General features: G+C 45.3%; 1 protein-coding gene across 1 annotated transcript; it reads left to right on the forward strand.

The window, feature by feature from the left end:
* Positions 1-1939: 1939 nt before the first annotated feature.
* TLR7 (toll like receptor 7) lies at positions 1940-26416 on the forward strand (the record flags this gene model as incomplete). The annotated part of the gene is made up of 2 exons (XM_080652863.1): positions 1940-1975; positions 23273-26416. The coding sequence occupies 2 exons, from the start codon at positions 1940-1942 to the stop codon at positions 26414-26416; spliced, it is 3180 nt and encodes a 1059-aa protein (XP_080508989.1).
* Positions 26417-27296: the final 880 nt, after the last annotated feature.

Below are 27296 nucleotides of genomic sequence, written 5' to 3' on the forward strand. Positions count from 1 at the left end.
GCTTTTCCATTCAGCATATTAACCCTTTATCATTATCAGCTGATTTCCCACGCCAAATGCTTTTTTCAAATTCTCCCCAGATGGACTGGGTGAAGGATTTCAAACAGAACTGGATCTTTTTTAAAAATATATTTTTATTGATTTCAGAGAGGAAGAGAGAGATAGAAACATCAATGATGAGAGAGAATCACTGATGGCTGCCTCCTGCACGCCCCCTACTGGGGATCGAGCCTGCAACCTGGGCCTGTGTCCTTGACCGGAATCGAACCCGGGACCTGTCAGTCCCCAGGCCGACGCTCTATCCACTGAGCCAAGCTGACCAAGGCCAGAACTGGGTATTTTGACTCTGCCTACAAAAGGCCCAGTAAGCAGTTAGGAAGGGAACAATGCCCTTGGGGACCCCACTTTGAGAAGCAAGGCTTTCGATGACAGCGGACTGCAAGCACAGCTGCCCACTTTTAACTGGCGAGGGAACCCTCTGGAAGCTTTGCCCCTGCTTAGAACCCAGAGTTCCTTTTGGGTGGGTGTGCGACGCCACCAGATCAATTGGAACATCCCTGAGGTAGCTACGGAACAGTGGTTTTCAATCTGGGGTGCTTTTGCCCCCCAAGGGCTATTGTGCAATGTCTGGAGACATCTGTGGTTATTACAGCCGGAAGGGGGTCATACAGCTGTGGGCAAACTACGGCCCGCGGGCCGGATCCGGCCCGTTCGGCTGTTCTATCCGGCCCGCGGAGCCGAAAGAGCAGAGGGTTCTCTTGCTCTCCCCTCCGCTCCTTTACTTTGAATTTATATTAGTTCACACAAACACTCCATCCATGCTTTTGTTCCGGCCCTCCGGTCCAGTTTAAGAACCCATTGTGGCCCTCGAGTCAAAAAGTTTGCCCACCCCTGAATTGGACCGGTCAGGGATGCTGCTAAGCATTTTACAATGCCACAGAGGGTCTCTCAGAAAATGCCAGTAGCACTGAGGGTGAGAAACTCTACTGTAAAAAGAAGAATGATCAGCCCTGGCCGGTTTGGCTCAGTGGATAGAGTGTCGGCCTGCTGACTGAAGGGTCCCGGGTTCAATTCTGGTCAGGGGCACATGCCCCAGTAGGGGACATGCAGGAGGCAGCCAATCAATGATTCTCTCTCATCATTGGTGTTTCTATCTCTCCCTCTCCCTTCCTCTCTGAAACAATAAAAATGTATTTTAAAAAAAGAAGCAGCATAAAGGAATTAAATAGAAATTATTTAAAAAAAAAGAAGAAGAAGAATGATCAGTCCCCCAGGATGTGCGGATTTAGAGACGACCTCACCCCGGTTATGGAGGTGGAAATAAGAGGAACCTGGTATTTCTGCAAATCTCATGTCTGAGGTGGCTTGAATAATCATGCTCCTCCCCCTACCCACCAACCTTGTCTTTGCACTTGGAAACTTCAGGTCTGGCAGCCCGGAGCCTGTGACTTTACACCTCCTGTTCCTCTTCAGCTCAGAAGACTCCAGACAGGGACCCACTCCATGCAACGAAGAAAGGTATTGGAAACGTTGGGATCATTTAAGTAACTGGATATAGGAGCCATTCATTCTCAGGGTGCGGGGAGGACAGGGAACCCAAGGCATAGGCCAAACCATTTTGTTTTAGAACTTAAAGAGAAATGTCGGTAGTCTCCAAGATCAGTTCTTCAAAGAGAAAGGCAGACGTGTCATAATGTTAGACATGGGGGGGGGTGTCTCTGGAGTTTGCCTCTGATCTGCATGACTTGGAGGAAGTAAATGCCATTACGAGGCGCTCCCGCAGCGCACGGTGGAGCAGTGTTGCCAGCCTGTGCCAGGCGGCAGGGCTAGGCTGGCATTTGAAGGGCACGGTTTGGTGTTTCTCTCTCTCGTAGTTGATGCTATGGGGCGCGTCTCAGGCTGATCTGGACACCTCTCGTGGCCTGCTCTCTTCAACCAGATGTCTATACTTCCTTCTGGAAGAAGACTAAACATGGTAAGAAGAGCTTAGGGATCCCTAAAAAGTGTTATCTGTCATCTCTGTGGGAAGAGCTGAAATCAGCTGGCAAGAGCCACAGTGAGGAATCTGTACTTTGGCTATTTGCTGGGGGAAAGTTCTCGGTGATATTTCATCATCAATATTAAGCACCGGGCATGTCGTAATGTCAGATTAATCAACACTTGCTCTGTCCGAGGAGGGGCAGGTGTTTGCGTTGGGGAAACAGCTTCTCTGGGTCCAATTGTTTTCATCCTACGGATAGATTGTTATGGATTTCAGAGAGGAAGGGATGGGGAGAGAATCATTGATCAGGCGCCTGCAATCCTGGCATGAGCCCTGACCGGGAATCGAACCGTGACCTCCTGGTTTATAGGTTGACGCTCAACCACTGAGCCACGCCAGCCAAGCCCTAGGGTTTGGCTTTAAAGCTGAACAGATGGCTGAGGTTACTGTGTGCTTTCCCGGCCTCTGGTGTCACCTGAATGAGCACATTATCGGGGCCCACATGGGACCAGGCTGGGAGAGCGGGCGTGCGTGCTGTCTAAGGAAAGCAGGGCCGCGGCTGAGCCACATCCCTAAAGGAACGGTCCCATGTGAGATTGTTGGATCACCCAACCCGAAAAACCGGGATGGCCATGGCAGGCTTTTAAGAGGAGTTACGTTCAAAATCACAGTGCATGCGTGGTAGGGGTTCAACTCTCTCCCCAGAATAAAGGCTGTGTGTCTTCATTTTGTATATATATATTTTTTAAAAAAATATTTTTATTGATTTCAGAGAGGAAGGGAGAGGGAGAGAGAGAAACATCAATGATGAGAGAGAACCATGGATCGGCTGCCTCCTGCACGGTCCCTACCAGGGATGGAGCCTGCAACCCGGGCATGTGCCCTTGACTGGAATGGAACCCGGGACCCTTCAGTCTGCAGGCTGATACTCTCTCCACTGAGCCCAACCGGCTAAGGCTGGTGTCTTCATTTTGTATCAGCTGGACCTGACATTCTAGAATGATGAGAGCACCTGAGAGAGGTGTGTATGTGTGTGTGTGTGTGTGGGGGGGGTGCACATGACACTGGGGTCCCATCAGAGCAGGCTCCCTGATCGCAGCGTTCACTGTTGTCTGAGGTAACTGCCTTTCGTACAGTTGCCAGGCAGGGTCTGGGACAGGGGTGGGCAAACTTTTTGACTCGAGGGCCACAATGGGTTCTTAAACTGGACCGGAGGGCCGGAACAAAAGCATGGATGGAGTGTTTGTGTGAACTAATATAAATTCAAAGTAAAGGAGCGGAGGGGAGAGTAAGAGAACCCTCTGCTCTTTCGGCTCCGCGGGCCGGATAGAACAGCCGAACGGGCAGGATCTGGCCCGTGGGCCGTAGTTTGCCCAAGGCTGGTCTGGGAGCACCTGCCTCTGAGCACGGAGAAGGGGGGTCTTGTCCTCCTTTGAGCCGTTTCAGCGCCAAGCTGTAAAGCTTCATGTGCTGCGCCAGGTAAGCATGTTCTAGATGTCACACGGGTTAGCTGTCATATTTTGATGCCAGCAGCGTTTTAGGGATAACATGGTACCTGGTCAGTATGAAGTGAGTTGGTAGCTGCAAAAAAACGTGTGTGGAGAAGTTCTGTGTGTGAAGAGGAAGAAAGAAAATCAAAGTGGATTTGAGCTCTGGCCAGAGTTGCTCAGTGGTTAGAGCGTTGGCCCGCTCACCGAAGGGCCGCAGGTTCATTTCTCAGTCAAGGGTCAAGGGCACGTGCCTGGGTTGCAGGTTCAATCCCAGCCCAGGTTGGGGTGAGTACAGGAGGCAACCAATTGATGTGTCTCTCTCATGTCAATGTCTCTGTCAATGTCTCTCTCTCTCCTTCTCTCCCTCCCTTCTGCTCTCTCTGAAAAGCAACAGAAAAAACATCCTCAGGTTAGGATTTAAAAAAATGGGTTTGAAAAATTAAAGAACAGAAAACCAGAGCTGGCCTGTAGTTAAAGCTATGAACACAGACTTTGTCCAGGGACTATGGCGAGAGGGGAAAAGAGAACTTGGCATAGAATTGGGCTCATTTCCAAAGCCAGCAGATGAGTGGGGATTTACAGGCAAGGAGCAGAGTGGGGCTCGGTGGATGGAAAATTACTAGGAGGAAGCATCAGGGTTCGGGACCTGTGGGATAAACTTAGTTGCCAGGGTCCTCGCTGAGAAGCAGGCCAGGGAGATCAGTTATCAGCCGGGAGGTGGCAGGGATGCGGTTGGGATCAGACAGCAAGGTTGACCAGATATCAAGGGTGAGGAATTCTCACTAAACTGATTTAGCAGGAATCTTGTGAAAACTGGGCGGATGGACTCAGATGCCCCAAAGTCAAGGTCTGATGGTTCAGAGGAGCCTGACAGAAGTTTGCCCAGTGAGCCTCTCTCAGTGCTGACTCAGTTGCTAGTTGGGGGACCTGTCCCCGGAGCCCTCTGAAACTCAATTTCTCTAATAATCAAATGAGATTGTAACGCCTTTCCGGTTGCCTTTTAGGGCCACTGTGAGGCTCAAATAACAGGGTGTAGGTTCAAGTCTTTTGCAAGCAGTGTGAGTCATTAGGGCTACCGAATATTATCAGAAAAACACATCAGTGGCGTTTTTCTGAAGTGATTCTGTCACCCGAGTTAGACGTGATAGAATACACTCACCAGGAGCCCTCTCCCACTGGCAGCTCTGAATGTTGGCGCCAGGGCTCACTGTGTGTCTAAGGTCTAATGAAGAGTTAACCTCGGGTTTATAACGTTACAAAGGAGACAACTGCTTATAGTTTCGTTTCCTAGAAACTCAGGTGGCTATTTTTATGCAAACCCATGCCCACATCAGCCTTTGCCGCTTGAGGGATGGCATGGAGGATTGATAGACAGCTCATGTTTGGTCCAGCCGGCATGACTCAGTGGTTGAGCATTGACCTATGAACCAGGAGGTCACAGTTTGATTCCTGATCCGGGCACATGCCCGAGTTGTGGGCTCGATCCCCAGTGGGGGTCATGCAGGAGGCAGCCGATCCAGGATTCTCTCTCATCATTGATGTTTCTCTCTTCCCTCTCCCTCTCCCTTCCTCTCTGACATCAATAAAAATATATTTTTTTAAAAAGGCAGCTCATATTTGTTGACCACTTGCTACAAGTCAAGCATCATGCTGAGGGCTCATGTTGAGGAAGCAGCCTTTGAGGCACTGATGGAGAAGCTCCGAGCCCTGGAGCAGCTTGACTGGTCTTGACTGGGCACCTGACTCTGGAAGCCATGCCGGGGACCAAGCCCAGCAGTTACCTAGCCGACACTCAGTGAATGTGGACTTCCATTATGATATCTTACTACTTACCAAAAAAAGGAGAAGTTGGTATGTCTCTTTAAGGAAGAGACGTGGGAAAGTTTTTCAAGAGAAGCAATACCATAGGCCAGAAAGCACAGGGAAATGATGGCACCTTATTAATAGTTAAAGGCCTGATCTTTTTTTTTTTTTTTTAAATATATTTTATTGCTTTTTTACAGAGAGGAAGGAAGAGGAATAGATAGTCAGAAACATCGATGAGAGAGAAACATCCATCAGCTGCCTCTTGCACACCTCCTACTGGGGATGTGCCCGCAACCAAGGTACACGCCCTTTACCGGAATCGAACCTGGGACCTTTCAGTCCGCAGGCCAATGCTCTATCCACTGAGCCAAACCGGTTTTGGCAAGGCCTGATCTTTTGATATGGAAATTCCACTTCTAAAATCTCTTGTGAAAGAAATGATCAGCGATGTGGCAAACTCTTTACAAAGATAGTCTGTGGCCCTAGCCGGTTTGGCTCAGTGGATAGAGTGACGGCCTGTGGACCGAAGGGTCCGGGGTTCGATTCCGGTCAAGGGCACGTACCTCAGTTGCAGGCTTCTCCCTGGCCTGGGCCCTGGTCGGGGCTTGTGCAGGAGGCAACCGATCGATGTGTTTCTCTCACATCGATGTTTCTCTCTGTCTTTCCCTCTCCCTTCCACTCTCCCTAAAAATCAATGGAAAAACATCCTCGAGTATGGGTTAACAACAACAAAATAATAATAATAAGATAGTCTGTGCAGCATGGCAAAGGGAATCTCTCATGTCCAATGTTGGGGAGGGGTTCATTCATTGTACTTCACCATTGAGTGGAATATTATGTAGCCGTCAAATCATTTTTAACAATAATACTGAATGACATAAGCAAATACACATGATATAAAGGTAAATGAAAAAAAGCAAGCTAGAGATGGCAACTATCATATATTCCTGATGTTTTTCATACACATGCTAGATGCTTGCTCAATGTCAGTCAGTCTGTGATGATGGTTTACATGAATAAATGTGTTACCTGGTTAAAAAAAATCAACTGAGTAAATGTAAAGATCTAATTGGCTTAATAAGCAATTCATGAATCCTCAGCATCCCATCTAACAAGCAGAAGCGTGCTCCAAGGGGTTGTACAAAATGGGAAGTTTTGCCTGGCCGGTGTGGCTCAATGGTGGAGCGTCGACCTATGAACCAAGAGGTCACAGTTGGAATCCCGGTCAGGGCACATGCCCGGGATGCAGGCTCGATCCCCGGTAGGGGGCATGTAGGACGCCGACAATCAATGATTCTCATCATGGATGTTTCTATCTCTCTCTCCCTCTCCCTTCCTCTCTGAAATAAAAAATATATATATTTTTTAAAATGGGAAGTTTTCTAGGAAGAAGGGTGGGGCAAGGGGGCTATTAACAAAACAAAAGAAAGGATTATTCTATTTTATTGACTTTTGAGAGAGAGGCAGACAGAAAGAAGAGAGAGAGATATAGAGATAGATAGATAGATAGATAGATAGATAGATAGATAGATAGATAGAGATAGAGATAGAGAGAGAGAGAGAGAGAGAGAGATTTGTTGTTCCATTTATTCATGCATTCATTCATTGGTTGCTTCTTGTATGTACCCTGACTGGGGACTGAACCCACAACCTAGATGTACTGGGACAGTGCTCCCGCCAACTAACTACCCAGCCAGGGTGAAGGGACTATTCCTGTGTCCAGGCATCTTTTCTTAGGGGAGGAGAACTAGAGGGTTTTTGCCATGCAGATCGCCTCTTCTTCCTGTGGGGGATGGAGCGCGCCCACCAGCACAGATTACTTCACTGGTGCTTGACCAGCAAATTCAAGACTGGGTGATTAGGATGATGTTTCTGGGAGAGGCTGAAATGCAACCAGATCAGGAATGAAATCTAGCTTCGGTACCATGGCCCTTTAGCACGAGTGACGCCATTCTGGACCTGTGGGTTTCTCTTTAACAGTTAGGACCCCAAGAATAGATCATTTATGTCTTAGAAGCCCCCCCAAAGTTAAGGGCTGGGCTTGGCACGTTATGACTGTGGGCCGTACCCAGCCTGCCACCAGTCTTTGTCCAGCCCACAAGGTCAGAACGTTTATGTTTTAAATGATTGAAAAAGCTAAAGGAAGACTATTCCTTCTCGCGTGTAAAAGTTGGATTCAACTCAAATGTCAGTGTCCACAAATAGTTGTCCTGTTTGTCTGTATATTGTCTGTAACTGCGTTTGCACTGCAGTGGCAGACTTCTGGGAGGGTGGAGTGGTTGTGACAGGGGACCGTTGCCTGTAAGATGTAAACTGCTTGCTGACGGGGCTTCCAGGAAGAAGTGTGCTTGCTGCCCATGATTTATGGACAACAAGTGGATAAGGTGGAAGGTCAAGGAAGTTTTGAAATCTTACTGTCTTTGCTGCCTGTTGTGATGCATGACAGCTGTTGAGTTCCTAGCTGATGTAAGCCTGCTTTATGTCATTTTATTCTTTTATTTTGAAAACGAAGTCTGTTGGGCTAGAGCGGTGGGAAATCAATAACAAAAAATCTTTTTTTTTCCCCAAAGTAAGTGGATAATATTCTTGTACTTTATTTTGTGTCATATGAGACTTCGACATTTATGTTAAGTACACATTGCAGCGATTAGCCTCTGATTAGAAATATGTCGAAATGTGCAAGAAGAGGATATGTGGTAATAAATCTATTAGGGAAATTTCCAGTGGAGGTTTGGTCTATGAAACAAATAGCACTTAAGTAACTCCCCTAATTCGAGGCGCTTCGTTCGCCCCAAGGGGATGTATGCCACGCACAACTAGTTCTCAGGCAGCTCCGTGCCAGATCGCTACGGTGAAACATTAGTGAATTCAAATGGAAGGGTTTCCAACAATGGCTCCCCACTCCTTCTCTCTTCCCTGTCCCCCCACTCCTTCTCTCTTCCCTGTCCCTTTCCTCTTACTCTCCAGCCAGCCATCACCTCTAGGCCAGCCCAGCCCATCCGCGTGCAGGCTCCGGCCGTGACAGAGTCCCTTGCTTCCACAATTTGGCTCAAGGGACTTCCTCCACCAAAAATGCATATCCCAACACTTCCTTTTCAACTCGGGCAACGTGGCTTTTTAAAACATAAGCTTTCATTGATTTTGAGAGAGAGACAAGGAGAGGGAGAGAGAGAGAGAGAGAAACATCGATGAGAGAGAAACGTCATGGATCGGCTGCCTCCTGCACGCCCGCTACTGGGGATCGAGCCCGCAACCCGGGCATGTGCCCTGACCGGGAATCAAACCCTGACCTCCTGGTTCATAGGTCGAGGCTCCACCACTGAGCCACACCGGCCAGGCTGGACCGTTAAACTAAGGATGACATTTCTATGCTCCTAGCTGAGGAGACCCCCTGGTGCACTGGGTCTCCTTCCTGCTCGCCTACGTAGGGTCAGCACCTTAGCCTCCTTCCCTTTCTCTCTTACAGCATCATCCTCTTTATTATTAGTTTATTATTATTATTTGCTCTCATGACCTGAAGGGTGTCATTCGCACCAGCATTACAACATGCTCTTATTTCTCCCATCCTAAAATAAACTCACTTGACCCTACTGGCCCTGGGAATGACTGCCAGCGTCTTTGTTCCCCCTTGTAAGAAACTTCCCAGAAATGTCCGCTCTCTCTAATCCGTCTCCTCACATTCTTCCAAGAACTTTGAAGTCATATTTTTTTTGGCTTCGCATTGAAACACATCCAGGACCTGGCAAGTTCTCCCTCCACCCCTGCCAGCTGGGTCTTTTCCTTGAATTACTATAATAGCATATATATATATATATATATATATATATATATATATATATATATGCTATTATATATATGCTATTATATATATATATATATATATATATATATATATATATATATTGTTGATTTCAGAGAGGAAGGGAGAGGGAGATAGAAACATCAATGATGAGAATCATTGATCGGCTGCCTCCTGCACGCCCCCTACTGGGGATTGAGCCCACAACGTGGGCATGTGCCCTTGACTGGAATTAAACCCGGGACCCTTCAGTCCCCAGGCCGACGCTCTAGCCACTGAGCCAAACCAGCTAGGGCTGTAATAGCCTTTTTTCTTTTAAAATATATATTTTATTGATTTTTTTACAGAGAGGAAGGGAGAGGGACAGAGAGCTAGAAACATCGATGAGAGAGAAACATCGATCAGCTGCCTCTTGCACACCCCCCTACTGGGGATGTGCCCGCAACCAGGTTACATGCCCTTGACCGGAATCGAACCTGGGACCCTTGAGTCCGCAGGCCGACGCTCTATCCACTGAGCCAAACCGGTTAGGGCTGTAATAGCCTCTTGACTGGTCTCCCGGCTTCCACCCCTGCCCTTCATTGTTTCTTCTCAACACAGCAACCAGCATATCCTTCTAAAATCTAAGTCAGACCACGTCACTCTTCAGCTCAAAACCTGAGTGGATCCTCATGCCCCTCGGAGTAAAAGCCACCATCCTTGGAATGGCTGAGAAGGCCCTACATTCTCAGCGGCGGTGCTGACCCCTGTCTCTCCCCCCGGCCCCCGCTTTGACTTCATCTCCTATCGTTCTCCTCCCCTTGCACCAGGCCCGCCGGCCTTGTTGCCATGTTCATGAATGTTCCAGCATGTTTCCACCTTGGGGCCTTTGCATTAGTCTCTTCCCTCTGCTTGGAATGCTTCCTCGCTGGATAGATCTGCATGGCCAGCTTCCTCCTCTCCTTGAGATCTTGGCTCAGATGCCAACTTCTCAACGATGCCCACCCAACCCACCCTATTGATAGTCTCAACCCCATCTCACATTCCTGATCCCCCTCACCCTGCCCTACGTTTTCTATCCCCATAACACGTATCACCTAACAGCCCACGTCGTTTATTAGTTATAGCGTTTTGAGTTTAGTATTTGGAGACCATAAGCTCCAGAAGAGCAGGGATCTTGTCTGTTTGCTCCAGGGATGCGACTCAACACGTAGAAGCAGGTACCTGGCCCTAGATGGTTTGGCTCATTGGTTAGTGTCGGCCCTCAGACTGAAGGGTCGTGGGGTTGGTTCCCTGTCAAAGGCATGTACCTCGGTTGTAGGCTCCATCGCCGGCCCTGGCTGCTGTGCATGTGGGAGGCAACCAATGGATATGTTTCTCTCACATCGATGTTTCTCTCTGTCTCTCCCTCGCCCTTCCACTCTGTCTAGAAATCAATGGGAAAGAATATCCTCAAGTGAGGATTAACAACAACAACAAAAACAGAAGCAGGTACCTGGCACATAGCAAGTATTAATAAATACGTGTTGAGTTTTTCATTTTTCACAATTTCCTTCCACATTATTATGATGAGGTGAGGTTTTAGTACTTCCTCTGTAAATTTTAGAATGTTTTTTAAAAAACCATACATAGTCCTTGTAAAAAAAAACAAAACACTCAGCGTAGAGAAGGATATAGAAATCACTGTTAAAGTTTCTTCTGTGTTCTCCCATACTTTTCTCTGCCAACACAAAGCAAATGTGTGTGTGTGTGCGCGCGCGCGCGTGTGTATTCATCATAAAGGGATCATACACTATATGTTATTGTGACTCTCCTTTAAAAATTGATTTAAAATTTTTACAATTTCATAGTATATCTTGCATAGCTTTTCATTTCAATACCTAGAGCTCTACCATCCTTCTAAAGGTATGTCCCACTATTGGTGGTTTCCCATTTTCAACCATTTCCCCAAATTGGGGGACCGCCATCCAGTTCTTCTCACCGTGTTTCCCCTTTCTGTGAAATCCTTAGAAGGTTCATGGTGATTGGAAGCTTTGCTTAGCATTGGCGGCCTGACATTGGCAGGCTGAGATTCTGGGTGGCTCGGAAAGCACCCAGCTGAGGCCACATCCTGGCAGAGAAATTTCAGGGGGATCCAGGGCAGGCCTCGGCACTATAGAATAACCACACTAGAAAAGGGGCACTGCCCTAGCCAGCGTGGCTCAGTGGACAGAGCATCAGCCTGTGGACTGAATGGTCCCGGGTTCGATTCCAGTCAAGGGCACATGCCCAGGGTGCAGGCTCGATCCCTGATATGGGGGCGTGCAGGAGGCAGCCGATCCATGATTCTCTCTCATCATCGATGTTTCTCTCTCAATCTCTCTCTCTCTCTCTCTCTCTCTCTCTCTCTCTCTCTCTCTCTCTCTCTCTCTTCCTCTGCCTTCCTCTCTGAGATCAATAAAATATATTTTTAAAAAAGAAAGGAAAAGGAACACTGAGCTAAGTTAGTTCATCCTCCACCATTTGCGGATGAGAAAGTCAAGATTTAGGACAGTGGTCGGCAAACGCATTAGTCAACAGAGCCAAATACCAACAGCACAACGATTGAAATTTCTTTGGAGAGCCAAATTTTTTAAACTTAAACTTCTTCTAACGCCACTTCTTCCAAATAGACTCGCCCAGGCCGTGGTATTTTGTGGAAGAGCCACACTCAAAGGGCCAAAGAGCCGCATGTAGCTCGTGAGCCGCAGTTTGCTGACCACGGATTTAGGAGGCTTTAGTCCGTAGCGCTGCCTCAGACCGAGTGGCTGACTCCTGATATGACTTTCTGACTTTCAGTTCATAGGGTGCTAACCCCCAGAAAAAATAAACATGAGAAGTCAGACTAATCCTGGGCTTCCTCTAACTCACTGTGACAAGCAAACCACTGAAGCTCACTTCCTCACTCTTGCCATCTGTCCTTCTGAGGCCTCAGACTGCATCTGTGCATCTGTGGCGAACTTGCCAAGTCTTGAAGATAAAAATACTATCTGCAAAGTTAGAAACATCCTGCTGAATGTGTCTTCCTATCAGTCTCACAGCTCTATGACCACAGGCATTCTGGTGGCGATCTAACATGGATGTCAGATCAGGAGAAATCAGTTCGGAATACTGGCTGGAGTCCTGCCACAAAAGTGATGCACCCAAGATACCTTGTGCTGCTCTGAAGGGCTGTTTCTTCAAGCCGCTGTTTGAAAGGTGGGCGGGCACATGACCTTTAGGCCTGACTTGCCTTGTCCTACAACTCCTTGTTCTTACCATGGATTGCCCTGGTGGCAGAGAGCCCTGTGCCTTGGAGATACACATAGCTCCTGAGATGTGGCAGCAGGGCGTTTGGTTCCTAACTGCTCAGGAACGGTGTCTGACTCATCACAGTTCCCTACTTTGCCTAGCACAGTGCCTTGCGTACAGTACGTTCCCAGTAATGTTTGTTGAGTGACTACATGAGCATGGAATTTTTGATTACGAAGGTAGAGCTCAGCATGCCTTTAAATATGCAACTTCATAAACTATCCTGACATAGCATTGCTGGCATCAGATGCGATTCATAAGAGATATATCATCCATTTTGTGATAGCTCAAGCAGCTTAGTAAAGGCCAGGGGTGGGCAAACTTTTTGACTCAAGGGCCACAATGGGTTCTTAAACTGGACCAGAGGGCCGGAACAAAAGCATGGATGGAGTGTTTGTGTAAACTAATATAAATTCAAAGTAAAGGAGCGGAGGGGAGAGCAAGAGAACTGGATAGAACAGCCGGATCCGGCCCGCGGGCCGTAGTTTGCCCACGGCTGGTAAAGGCTTAGAGGGAGAGAACTGTCTTCACAAAAAGTGAGTAAAAACAGATTAATTTGGAAAAAGCAAAGTGGGTATCCTTTCCAAGTTATAAGCTTGGAAAGTATGGAGGCATGAGGAAGGAGACTGGTGGGGAGTCTTGAATATTAGCTTCTGTGGTATGTTTAGAATGACATCTGGGGAACTCCTGGAAAAAAATATCATTCAAAGAGTCTCTCTTTTTCCCACTCAAATCATGCCGGGGCTGACCAGTAGACCCTGAGCAATGGATGAGTGATGACTCTAACACAGCCGTGGGCAAACTACGGCCTGCGGGCTGGATCTGGCCCGTTCGGCTGTTCTATCCAGCCCGCGGAGCCGAAAGAGCAGAGGGTTCTCTTGCTCTCCCCTCCGCTCCTTTACTTTGAATTTATATTAGTTCACACAGACACTCCATCCATGCTTTTGTTCCGGCCCTCCGGTCCAGTTTAAGAACCCATTGTGGCCCTCGAGTCAAAAAGTTTGCCCACCCCTGGTCTAACACAACATTTGCTGTGAAAGAGAGGCTAAGGGACTGCCTGGCTAAAGGAACCAAACAGCCTCAATCGCCTGCCTCAATAGGCTTTTATTGTAGCAGCAATAAAGTTTTGAGATAAAGTTTATCTTTTAGATACAATCAGTAGGGTAAGTAATCTGGGGAGGACACATGAGCCTGCAGTGTCCTCTAAACAAGGACACCTAAAGATTAAGGGTAAAGATTCCAGTAAACACACGAGGGTCCGCATGTACACAGACTTGTTTGGAAAGGTTAAGGAACAATTAGGAGTGGCCACCTTCGGTCAAATTCCCCTAAGTCGGAATTCCGATAAACCGGGCGGGCTGCCTTCAGCCCACTCCTTTTTTGGAATTTCCTCCTTACTGACTTTCCAACCAAGTTTCCCGTGCTTCCCTACAAAATCATAAATACCTTTTTTAGTATTTGGAAACTTTTCTTATACAAACTCGAATACAACATCAAAACATTACATTGCCAAGAACCATTTCACTGCAAAGGAAATTAACCAAGAGGCAGACTCACATTATCCCAGGTGCATTGGCTGTAACTATAGGAGACAACTTGAAGGTGATTGGTCGAAAAGGAGCTTGAATCTTGGTTTGAAATTGCCCCTCCAATCTCTGCTTCCTCATCAACAAAATGGAAATATTTATATGTTCTTAATTTCATTGTCAGGGCTCCGTGCTGTAATATAAACAGTGTGTCGTGCCTGGCTGGTGTGGCTCGGTGGTTGAGCGTCAACCAATGAACCAGGAGGTCACAGTTCAATTCCGGTAGGGCACATGCCCAGGTTGTGGGCTCGATCCCCAGTGTGGGGGTTGCAGGAGGCAGCTAATCAATGATTCTGTCTCATCATTGATGTTTCTCTCTCTCTCCCTTCTGCTCTGAAATCAATAAAAATATTTTTTTAATATTTTAAGTATATTTTATATTTTATATTAAAAAAAGCTGTGTGTCTACCTCAGCACCTGTCACATAGTAAGTACGTGATAAAAGGCAGCTCCTATTAAAAAACCCCAAAACATGACTGATTGAAGACTGTTCAATGTGGATTCTACATTTTCCATTTTAACAAAAAGAGATGATTTACTGAAAGAATAGAGCACCTGTGCATACAAAATCAAACATCCTCGTTTTTACCATAATTAGCTTGCTCATTGGGCATCCAAATTTATCCAGTGTGTTTGCATGTGTAATTAGCTATGACTCATTACCGAAGCTGGGCCTGTGTCATGGTGTATTATGCTAGTTTACATATCACTTTCTTGAAAGACTCATGTCTTTAGGCAATCGTGGCCCCAAACAGCAGGCAAAACCCAAATCATGTGGGTTATCTGTATCAAATGGCAAAAGAGATGCGGCTCAATGCTGAATGAACTCTTACATTTAAAAATAATGTTGGTTGAAGCTAAGGTCCCAGCTTCAGTCTGAAGCACGTAGTTCCCAATGGTTTAAAAGGGGAAATTTCCACACTTAAGAAAATTTCCATTGGAATCAAAAAATATTTCCCAGTTTTCCATCTTCTTCTCAAGACTTATCTTTTTTTATTGACTTGAGAGAGAGAGGAAAAGAGAGGGAGAGAGAGATAGAAACATCGATGAGAGAGAGAGAGACATCAATCGGCTGCCTCCTGCATGCTCCCTACTGGGGCTCCAGGCCCAAACCCAGGCATGTGCCCTGACTGGGAATGGAACTAGTAACCGCTTGGTCCATGGGTCAATGCTCAAGCTCTGAGCCACACCGGCCAGGTGAAATTGTCTTTTAAGTTAGGAAGCCTCAAAGGTATTATTTCTCTTTAAATAACACATTTAGAAAGGCTCCATTCATTGAGTCAGTTTCCCCCCTCACCTGCTTAATCAGAACCCAGCCATCTCGTTAGAGTTAATGCTCTTTTCTCTGCGGTCCAGCCTTCCATGCAGCTGGCAGAAAGCCAAGAGACATCTAATCTGGCATCTAGCATCCCAAGGGCCAACGGGGCTGGGGCTCATCTATGGAGCACAGGACAGGGGCAGTCCCATTCTGGCTGTGTCTATTCCCAGGGGAGGCAAATGAGCACCACGCTCCGCACTCTCGCTGGCGTTTCAGGTTCAAGGGGACAGTGTTTCTGAGAAAGCTAATCTATAGGAGCCTTTCTGCAGCTCCACTTCCCATGGCCTTCCTCTGACATACCCCTTCCTTCTGTGGCACTTTTCCCACATCAACCCCTCTTCTCTTAAAAAAAATGTTTTTATTGGTTTTTAGAGAGAGGGTGAGAGAGAGAGAGAGAGAAACATTGATGAGAGAAAAACATCGATTGGCTGCCTCCTGCACACCCCAACTAGGAATGGAACTGGGGACCTCTTGGTGCATGGGACGATGCTCAACCAACTGAGTCACACTGGCCCGGCTCAACGCTTTTTAAATTTTTTTAATTTTTATTTACTTATTTATTTTATTTTATTTTTAAATCCTCACCCGAGGATAGTTTTCCATTGATTTTTAGAGAGAGTGGAAGAGAAAGGGAAAGACAGAGAGAAACATCAATGTGAGAGAAACACATGGATTGGTTGCCTCCTGCACGTGCCTCGTCCAGGGCCTGGGCTGGGGAGTAGCCTGCAGCCAAGGTACATGCCCTTGACTGGAATTGAACCTGGGATCCTTCGGTCTGCAGGCCAATGCTCTATCCACTGAGCCTAACTGGCCAGGGCTCAACCCTTCTTTTTAGAGGCTCCAAGCCCCCCTGGTTTCTCCTTGTGCCCTTGTCAAGAAGCTGATCTTTGGGAAAAGTTTACTCTTTGTGATCGTTCAGTGAGACTCTTCCATGGGACTTGAAGGAAGTTCAAAGCCTTGGTTTATGCAGCAAATATGTGCCGTGCGTTCACTACGTGGCAGACAGTATACTGATAGGGCGCATGGAAAGGCAAGCAAGGCTCTGGATCCAGGAGTGTTCAGCACCTCGCGGGAGGAGTGGGGGGGGGCGGGTGGGCAGGGCTGACGTGGAGACTTCTGGAAAGGGAGTGTAGTGGAGCTGCCGAGAGCACAGCTCTACTTGAATCGCCAGGTCTCCCGTTCAGCCAGTTCCATAGCCTCTGTGTCAGCTTCCTCACTGCAAATCTCTTAGATCTGGGATGTGGATGAAATGCTTGAAGTTAGCGGCATGTGAACTGACTTACAGGCTTTGCAGGTAATGGAATTTCTTCTAAGATTCGGCAGTCTCGGACAGACTTTGCTTTGACTTCATTCCATGGATAAGTTGACCGCAGCCTGAGATTTTTGTCTGCACACTGCAGCCTGTGGGCCAAATCTGTCCCACCACCTGCTTTTGTAGGGCTTGTGAGCTAAGATGGTTTTTGTGACTTTAATTAGTTACATTCTAAAAGATATTTAAGTACACACAGAATGTTGCCTAAGTTGGTTAGTATACAGCCCTTTACAGAAAAAGTTTGCCAACCCCAGTCCAGGCCAATGTTCTCTAATAGAACTTTCTGGAATGAAAAAAATGTTCCATATCTGCACACTTGGACTCCAGTCTCCTGTGGCTTTTGAGCACTTGAAATATAGTTAGTGTTGCCTGGCCAGTGTGGTTCAATGGTTGAGTGTCGACCTATGAACCGGGAGGTCTTGGTTCAATTCCCGGTCAAGGCATATGCCTGGGTTGTGGGCTTGATCCCCAATGTGGGGCATGCAGAAGGACACTGATCAATGATTCTCTCTCATCACTGATGTTTCTCTCTCCCTCTCCCTTCCTCTCTGAAATCAATAAAAACATAAATATACATATACAGTAAATATATATATGTATATATATTTTAAAAAGTTCTCATCACCAGAAAAAAATTATAACTACTTGAGGTGATAGATGTTAAATAGAGTTACTGTGGTAATCATTTCACAACACACACACACACACACACACACACACACACACACACACTCATTATGTTGTCCACCTTAAACTAATATAATGCTATTTATGTCAATTATCTATATATATAAAAGGTTAATATGGTAACTGTCCAACCATCCGACTCGTCACTATGATGCGCACTGACCACCAGGGGGCAGATGCTCAACGCAGGAGCAGCCATGACGCACACTGGCTATTTACAGAGAAACAGCACCGCGGAGCTGGTGCCCACAAAGCAACACTCGGCTTCCCCCAAGTGGGATACAGGCCCTGCCACCACCCTGGAGCAACAGCCCACCAAATTGCAGCCAATGCTGCCGAGACTCCATGGTGCAAAATGTAGCCCACAGCCCAGCCCAGCCCAAAAACGGTGGCTGTGGGTGCCAGGTAATGATGTCTCGTAGAACGCCTGGCTTCCTCTCCCTAGCGACTAGCCTCCTTAGAGTGTCTTCAGCCCAGGAACACAACTTGCTTTATAACCAGGTGGAAACATTTCACACTTTAATCAAATGTCTGTGAAGCATTTTCCTGTGCCTCATCTAATTTGATCCTCACAGAAGTCCTAGAGTAGGTAGATAGGAGACTCAGTGGAATCCTATTGTCTTTTCATTAGCCAGAAAATGGAAATTTAGAAAGCTTAGAAACTTGACCTGACTGAAAAGAAGTAAGAAATGGTGGACCTTGAAAATGACTTCAGGTTTCCCACTGCACAGAATATAGTCAAACACTGCTGCAGTTAAATATTTTACCCTTTGTTCTCCTTACGTGATCTACAATAATAATCTGCTTCATGTTGATATTTACTGCTGTGTTGCTAACAATTATCTGAAAGAGAAGTTGGGGTGCTTCACTGGGCTGGAAAAAGTTTAGCTAAATCAGAAAGCAGGTCTAATTAAGCAAGTTTATTCTCTATATATAAAAGGCTAAATTGGCTTGTGCATGCATGATACATATAAAGCTCTCGCTGGTGCCAATCGCACGCAAGTGTTTTGATCTGTCATTGTTGATCATGAATTTGGTTGACACTTCTATTATAGAGGAAGGGCGAATAGCATTATTAAAATATTTCTTCTAATTAATTTCCTCTCAATGTACACGAATGCATGCACTGGGCCACTAGTATCCAAATAAACTTAAAAAACAACAGTCACAATTGGAATGTTCTGCCTTCCAAGACAACATGGGTGGTGGTTGTGTCCAGTGTATTGTGATGGCATCGTGGGGGCCCAGCTTTCCAGCCTCTGATATCCGGGTCTTTCTTGCTCATAGACTGACAACATCAATATCACATATTTTAGATTCTCCCATGGCAGCAATTTATTTCCCAGTTTTAAATTCTACACTGGCTAAAACTAGGTTTGCATTTATATCCAATAGAAATAGAATTTCCAATTAAAAATAGAGACAGAAAAAGAAAATGCCATAGAAAATCCAATTAACACTGGATTAGCATAACAATTTTATGATTTCTTATAAACTGGAAGTTGGCAGTTCAGAGCCATTATTGAGCATCAACCTATGAGCCAGAAAGTCATGATTCAACTCCTGGTCAGGGCACATGCCTGGGTTGCAGACTCAATCCCCAATGTGGAGTGTTCAGGAGGCAGCTGATCAATGATTCTCTCTCGTCATTGATGTTTCCATCTCTCTTTCCTTCTCCCTTCCTCTCTGAAATCAATAAAAATATATTTTTAAAAGAGAAATAGGAGGAAAGGGAACAGAGCCACTGTTAAAGGACATGTCCCAGAAATTGCACATTTCACTTCCTTTCATTTCACATTGGCTGTAACTTAGTCTCTTGGTCTTCCTTAGCTGCAAAGGAGTCTGGAAAATAAAATCTTTTTTTTTTTTTCAGAGTGGCATATGCCCAGATACAAATGGAGACTCTATCTCTAAGAGATGAGAGAAAGGGGGAAAAGATATTGGGAGATATATAACAATCTCTGCACTCTATGAGAATAATAAAAAGAATTAATTGGAAGTATCAGAAAATACCACATGGAATTAAAACAACATATAATTAAGCTACATGCATATAAGTGTTGGCATCTTATCTGGAAAGAACTAATGGTCTTTCCACACTGTATTTTTTAAATTTATCTTTATTATTGCAAGTATTACAAATGTCCATTTTCACCCCATTGGCCCCCTCCTCCCCACTACTGTCCCCTCTCCTCGCCTTCTCCCCACTGTTGTCTGTGTCCATGGGTTATGCATATATGCATACAGGTTCTTTAGTTGATCTCTGCCCTCCCCCACCCCCCATTTCCTCTTAGGATCCTCACTCTGTTCCATGCTTCCATGTCTCTGGATCTATTTTGTCAGTTTATTTTGTTCATTAGATTCCACTTCTAAGTGAGATCATGTAATATTTACCTTTCTCTGACTGGCTTATTTCGCTTAGCATAATACTCTCCAGGTCCCTCCATGCTGTTTCAATGTATTTTACATCTATATATTCCTCTCCTCCACTGGATTTTGAGCTCTTTAAGAGCAGAGAGTATGTCTGATGCCCCTGGTAGGTATTCAATAAGTATTTATCAAATGAATGAATGAATATGAGTCAGTGGAATTCTGATTTCTTAAAATAAATTCTTTTTCACAGATACTTGGTACAATTCCTAGCTAAGGAACTGTTGCAGAACTTTCTGGTTCTGGTCCATTGTCTTGGTCCAGGAGGGTTGTCTGGGTCCTTGGTGTAGCCCATATCGTTGTTTCTGTGTCTGTCATTTTCTTGTAGGGTGTGGTCTTCTGAGTACAGGGCCTGCCTCAGAAGGGGACAAAAGTAGTGAACTACTGAGCCAGGACGTGGCCCCAGTTCTTCCAACCCTCAATCCCGAGCTCTTTTCCCAAGCTCACATGTGATCCTGCAATAGGAGATGTGGGGGGTACTTCTGTCTGGGTTGATCCCAGAAGGCTTCTTAAAGAAGACAGGCTTGAACCGAGCATTATAAAAGCAGATATTCTTAAATCTTTCCTCCAAGGAATCCTGGGGCAAATAGAAGAAGCAGAACATGACCCTGGGGAGTCTGGGGGTAGAGCCTGAAGGAACCTACTTCAAGGAGAACTTTCTTTTAAGTATTTTGCTTTATTCCACCATTCATCTATTCATGCATTTAGCACACATCATGGAGCACTCATTAATTGCCAGTTATTGTTCCACACAAGGACATGCAGAGCGCTGCTCTCTCTCTCGAAGCGTACGTTCTCATGCAGAATGGACACTACACAAATCAGCATATCCATCATAAGCACATAAATGATCAGCAGGGTGATTTCTGATCGTGCTAAGGGCTATGAAGGAAATCAAGCAGGGCCGTCAAGTACAGAGTACACATACATCTCTGTGCCTCAGTTGACTCATCTGTGAAATGGAGATAATGATAGAGGTTTGTGACTCCCAAATCCCCAAGCTGAAAGCTGTGTCCTAACTCCATGGATGGCAAACACACCATGATCTGAACTCCTGTGAGGGCGAATCTTGACCGGAACTGAATGAGCTAGTTCTTCCTTTTCTCTTCTTTTTGTAATCCCACTTTAAAGTGGCAGTTTTGGGCTTCACTGAACAAATGGCTGTGTTTGATTAGGGAATGCTGCCCCAGGCCACGTTAGGAGTATTGCATCATATGGGGTACATGCATCATATTATCTTCTAAAATGTGAAAAAGCCTGAATTCCAAAATACATAGAGCCCCAAAGTTTTGGGGTAAGGATTGAGGACCTTTAGTAGTACCTCATGTGGTTATGATGATGATTAAATGAGTTAACGTATGTAAAGCACTGAAAATGATGCCCAGCATACAGTAGGTGCTACCTGAGTTCACAAACGTTACTGTCATTGTTATTATCACTATTATTACATGGGGGGTGTGATTATTTAGCCAAGGAAAGCCTCGTTGAGGATGTGTCAGTGAAGCAGACACTTCAAAGATGGCAATGACTTGGCTGTGAGAAGAGGAAGAAAATGATCATTTCAGGAAGAGGGAACAGCAAGTGTCACAACTGGCTTAAATGCAGAACAGAAAGCAGGCCAGATGTCTGGTGTGTGGTCAAAGAAGGGGAAAGACGGTTCAAGGTCAGAGCGGTAGGCTGGAGTCAGGATATTCATGATAGAAGCCATGGTAAAGACTTTGATTTTCATTCAACGTGTAGGAGGAAGTCATTGTACTTGATCTGATTCATGTTTACAAAATAATGCTCTGATGCCATTGGATGAGTGGATTGTAGAGGAGAAGGGGAATCAGAGAGACAGGCCCATCTGGAATCCAGTTGTCTGGAGTGAAGTGGTGATAGAAATGATAAAACTTGAGCGCAAGTCCTGGGTTCAACCACCCTCAAAGGCAGGGCAGCTTCAAGGTGATAGGGTGACTAGTAAAGTTCTTCAGTGCTTCCATATTCCCCTTTAAGATCTTTCTCCCAAGGGTCCAAGTGTCTCTTGTGTTAAACCCGAATGCCCAAGAAATGTCATTAAGGGTGGGTCCCCAGATATCTCACTTTTCCTGCCTTCACTCGCCTCAGTATCCATCCTGTTCCATCCGTTAGGGGTCACCTAGGCAATGCCTGACTCTCTACTCCTTTCCAAATTTATGTAATGTAAACTCAATGTGAAAATGTTCATCCTAGAATCACCTTGGAGATGATTTGCCAAAAGAAAATCCAAGAGGAGCCCTGGCCAGGTGACTCAGTTAGTTGGAGGGTCGTCCCATCCACCAAAGGGTTGTGGGTTTGATTCCCAGTCAGGGCACATACCTAGGTTGTGTGTTGGATCCCCAGTTGGGGCATGTATGGGAAGCAACCAATCGATGTTTCTCTCACATTAATGTTTCTCTCTCCCCACTCCCTCTCTCTCTATATCTCTACCTCTACCTCTAAAAATCAATAAAAACATACCCTTAGGTGAGGATTAAAAAATTGTTTTTAATCCAAGAGGAAAGCCAGTGTATAGAATGGCAGTGCCAAAATAGCAGGAGTTGGGTGACCTTGGAAAATCAGCTAATATGGCTGAACTGTCTTAATCTGTAAACTGTTTCCCTACTTAAAATATCAAGTGGTTCAAATATTGTGAAAGATTCTTGTAATGTGTACCAGAGCAAACTTAGCAAGCAAACATAATTGTACTAAAGTCTTTTTAAAGAATTTATTGATTTTAGAGACAGAGGAAGGAAGGGAGGGAGGGAGGGAGGGGAGAGAGAGAGAGAGAGAGAGAGAGAGAGAGAGAGAGAGAGAGAGAGAGAGAGAGAGAGAGAGAATGAGAAGAAAACATTGATTTGTTGTTCCACTTATTTTTTACACATTCATTGGTTGATTCTTGTATGTGCCTTGACCTGGGATTGAACCCACGGCCTTGGTGTATTGGGATGACGCTCTAACCAGCTGAGCTACTTAGCCAGGGCCACACTAAAGTCTTAATGTGTTTTTCTTCCTAGATGTATTTGCATTTTAACATTCCTTCACCCGCAAATTTCACACTTTGGCAGCTAATTGATTTATCTTCCATGGTAGCACTTAGATAACGGTGAACAGGAAAATGCTGCTTCTAGCACCTTAAAAGCTGGGTAACTGAAAAGCTAAGATGCTAAAAGCTAAATATGTAACAAAAGTATTATGAACCTCCGTGATTGATAAATACAATCATGGGTGGGGGTGCTGTTTAGACAGTTGAGAAAATACCTGAGTTGCTTATTTTATTATGTCTTGAAAGAATAGTTTATTGATTTTCAGAGAAAGAGGAAGGGAGAGGGAGAGGAACATTGATTGGTTGCCTCCTCCACGCCCCCGACTGGAGATGGAGCCTGCAACCCAGGAATGTGCCCTGACTGGGAATCAAACCTATAACCCTTTGGTATATGGGGCGACGCCCAACCAACTGAGCAACACTGGCCAGGGCTGAGTTGTTTATTTTAAAAAGAGAGACAGCAAAGGGGAATTTTCAGTTCTGATTCTTGTTCTGTTTTAGAACGGTGATTTGTTCTTTCTTCAACTTTCAGGTGTTTCCAATGCGGACTTGGAAGAGACAATTTCTTATCCTTTTTAACATGATCCTAATTTCCAAACTTGGGGCCAGGTGGTTTCCTAAAACTCTGCCCTGCGATGTCAGTGTGGATAATCCCAGTGCCCAAGTGATTGTGGACTGCACGGACAAGCATCTGACGGGAATTCCTGAAGGCATTCCCGCCAACACCACCAACCTCACCCTCACCATCAACCACATACCAGACATCTCTCCCGCCTCCTTCCAACGGCTGGACCAGCTGATAGAGATCGATTTCAGATGCAACTGTGTACCTATTCGACTGGGGCCAAAAGACAACATTTGCACCAAGAAATTGCAGGTTAAACCCGGAAGCTTTAGTGGACTCACTTATCTAAAATCCCTTTACCTGGATGGAAACCAGCTTCTAGAAATACCACTGGGTCTTCCCTCCAGCTTACAGCTGCTGAGCCTTGAAGCCAACAACATCTTTTCCATCAACAAGAGTAATCTAACAGAACTGGCCAACATAGAAGAACTCTACCTGGGCCAAAACTGTTATTATCGCAATCCTTGTAATGTTTCATTTTTCATCGAAAGAGATGCTTTCCGAAAACTGCTCAATTTAAAACTGCTCTCCCTAAAAGATAACAATGTGACAGCCGTTCCCACGGTTTTGCCATCTGCTTTAACAAAACTCTATCTTCACAACAACATCATTACACAAATCCAAGAAGATGATTTTAAGAACCTCAATCAACTGCAATTTCTTGACCTAAGTGGAAACTGTCCTCGTTGTTATAATGTCCCATTCCCTTGTACACCCTGTGCAAACAATTCTCCCCTCCAGATCCATCCAAATGCTTTTGATGCGTTGACAGAATTACAAGTTTTACGTCTACACAGTAACTCTCTTCAGAATGTGCCCCAAAGGTGGTTTAAAACCCTTAACAAACTTAAGGAACTAGATCTTTCCCAAAACTACTTGGCCAGAGAAATCGGGGATGCCAAATTTTTGCATTTTCTTCCCAACCTTGTCCAGTTGGATCTGTCTTTCAATTATGAACTTCAGGTCTATCATGAGTATATGAAACTGTCAGACACCTTTTCTTCCCTGAAAAACCTGCAAGTTTTGCGGATCAGGGGCTACGTCTTTAAGGAGCTGAAATTCGTTGACCTCTCCCCATTATATAACCTTACCAAGCTTGAAGTTCTTGATCTGGGCACCAATTTTATCAAAATTGCTAACCTCAGCATATTCGAACAATTTCAAACATTGAAAAGGATAGACCTTTCAGTGAATAAAATATCACCTTCAGGAGATGCAAGTGAAGTTGGCTTCTGCTCAAACACCAGAACTTCTGTAGGACCTCATGGGCCCCGGCTCTTTGAAGAATTACATTATTTCAAATATGATGAAGATGCAAGGAGTTGCAGATACAAAAACAAAGAACCTCCTTTCTTGAGTTTTAATGAAGAGTGTTACAAGTATGGGCAGGCCTTGGACCTTAGTAAAAATAGCATATTTTTCATCAGGTCCTCTGACTTTCAGCATCTTTCTTTCCTCAAATGCCTAAACTTGTCAGGAAATAGCATCAGCCAAAGTCTTAATGGGACTGAATTTCAGCCTTTAGTGCAGTTGCAATATTTGGACTTCTCTAACAACCGGCTTGACTTACTCTACTCAACAGCATTTGATGGGCTACACAACCTGGAAGTTCTAGATATAAGTAGTAACGGCCATTATTTTCAATCAGAAGGAATTACTCACATGCTAAACTTTACCAAGAACCTCAAGTTTCTCAAGAAACTGATGATGAATGACAATGACATCTCTACCTCCACCAGCAGGACCATGGAGAGCGAATCTCTGAGAACTCTGGAATTCAGAGGAAATCATTTGGATATTTTATGGAGAGATGGTGATGACAGATACCTAAGTTTCTTCAAGAATCTGGTAAACTTGGAGGAATTGGATATCTCTGAAAATTCCCTGAGTTTCTTGCCTCCTGGAGTTTTTGATGGTATGCCTCCACAGCTGAAGACTCTCCTTTTGGTCAAAAATGGGCTCAAGTCTTTCAACTGGGGGAGACTCCAGTATCTGAAGAATCTGGAAACTTTGGACCTCAGCTACAACCTGTTGAAGACTGTTCCTCAGAGATTATCCAACTGTTCCAGCAGCATCCGGAAACTAATTCTTCACAATAATCTAATCAGATATCTGACAAAGTATTTTCTACAAGGTGCTTTCCAGTTGCGATATCTGGACCTCAGCTCCAATAAAATACAGATCATCCAAAAGACTAGCTTTCCAGAAAACGTCCTCAATAAACTGGAGATGTTGCTTTTGCATCATAATCGGTTCTTGTGCACCTGTGATGCGGTGTGGTTTGTCTGGTGGGTTAACCATACAGAGGTGACTATTCCTCACCTGGCCACAGATGTGACTTGTGTGGGGCCAGGAACACACAAGGGCCAAAGTGTGGTCTCTCTGGATCTGTATACCTGTGAGTTAGATCTGACCAACCTGATTCTGTTCTCGCTCTCCATTTCGGCCGCTCTCTTTCTCATGGTGGTTATGACAGCGAGCCACCTCTATTTCTGGGATGTGTGGTATATTTACCATTTCTGTAAGGCCAAAATAAAGGGGTATCAGCGTCTGATATCCCCAGACTCTTGCTATGATGCTTTTATTGTATATGACACAAAAGACCCAGCAGTGACAGAGTGGGTTTTGGATGAGCTGGTAGCCAAATTGGAAGACCCGAGAGAGAAACATTTTAATTTATGTCTCGAGGAAAGGGACTGGTTACCAGGGCAGCCAGTTCTGGAAAACCTGTCCCAGAGCATACAGCTTAGCAAAAAGACGGTGTTCGTGATGACAGACAAGTATGCAAAGACTGAGAATTTTAAGATAGCATTCTACTTGTCCCATCAGAGGCTCATAGATGAAAAAGTGGATGTGATTATCTTGATATTCCTTGAGAAGCCCCTTCAGAAGTCCAAGTTCCTCCAGCTCCGGAAGAGGCTCTGTGGGAGTTCTGTCCTTGAGTGGCCAACAAATCCACAGGCTCACCCGTACTTCTGGCAGTGTCTGAAGAATGCCCTGGCCACAGACAATCATGTGACCTATAGCCGGGTGTTCAAGGAGACAGTCTAACTCTTCTCTGCAAAAATGTGACTGCCTAACTTATGAAGGAGAAGCTTGGCCGCCCGGACTTTCTCAAAGATGTCTCACCGAGAGCGGCTTTCAATTCTCCAACACGTGGGATTGCCAACATCCAAAAGGTGCCTCCAATATATGACAAAGGAATTGGAAAATGGGATTTATGTAATGCAATGAGTCGTCTTTCTCATCTCTCTGTGCCTCCGCTGGCATTTGATTCTCTCCCTTCTGCTCCTGGATGAAATCCTATTGGGAGAAGGGTGGCAAGTAGAGGAGATGGGGCTCTGATTCTCCTGTAATTGTGGTTATTAAGTACACACGCAATCATGAAATTAAGAACTACACTTCCACCCATAGGAAGTACTGGCATGTATATAAAGAGGGTAAAAAAACAACAACACACAAAAAAAACCGGGATCTATCTACATGACATCAGAATGTACCAGAGTTAAATAGTGAAGTAAAAACCTTAACTCCTCAACTAATTACTTCAGTGTCATCTAGTGCTCCCTTCTGTGCAGACAGAGTATTGGCTGCCTGTCAAAATACCACTAGCTCTTTTCCCTTGGGTTCCATGAGGGAATGGTGAGAAACATCTTTCCCATTGATGGGCACGGTCTATTTACACATGGAAGCAAAGTGATCTGTTTTCATTCCGGGTGATGCTCTTTACCTTTGATAATCATTTACCTGCTTAGATATTGTATGGACTCTTTGTTTGCTCCCCACCCCCGCCCCCCAATTCATACGTTGCAATCCTAACCCTCAATGGGATGGTGTTAGGAGGGGGGGGCCTTTGGGAGGTGATAAGGCCTTGAAAGTAGAGTCTTCGTGATCCGATTAGTGCCTTGATAAGAAGCAGCCAGAGAACTAG

Source organism: Plecotus auritus, assembly GCF_963455305.1.
Source record: "Plecotus auritus genome assembly, chromosome: X".
NCBI classification, from domain to species: domain Eukaryota; kingdom Metazoa; phylum Chordata; class Mammalia; order Chiroptera; family Vespertilionidae; genus Plecotus; species Plecotus auritus.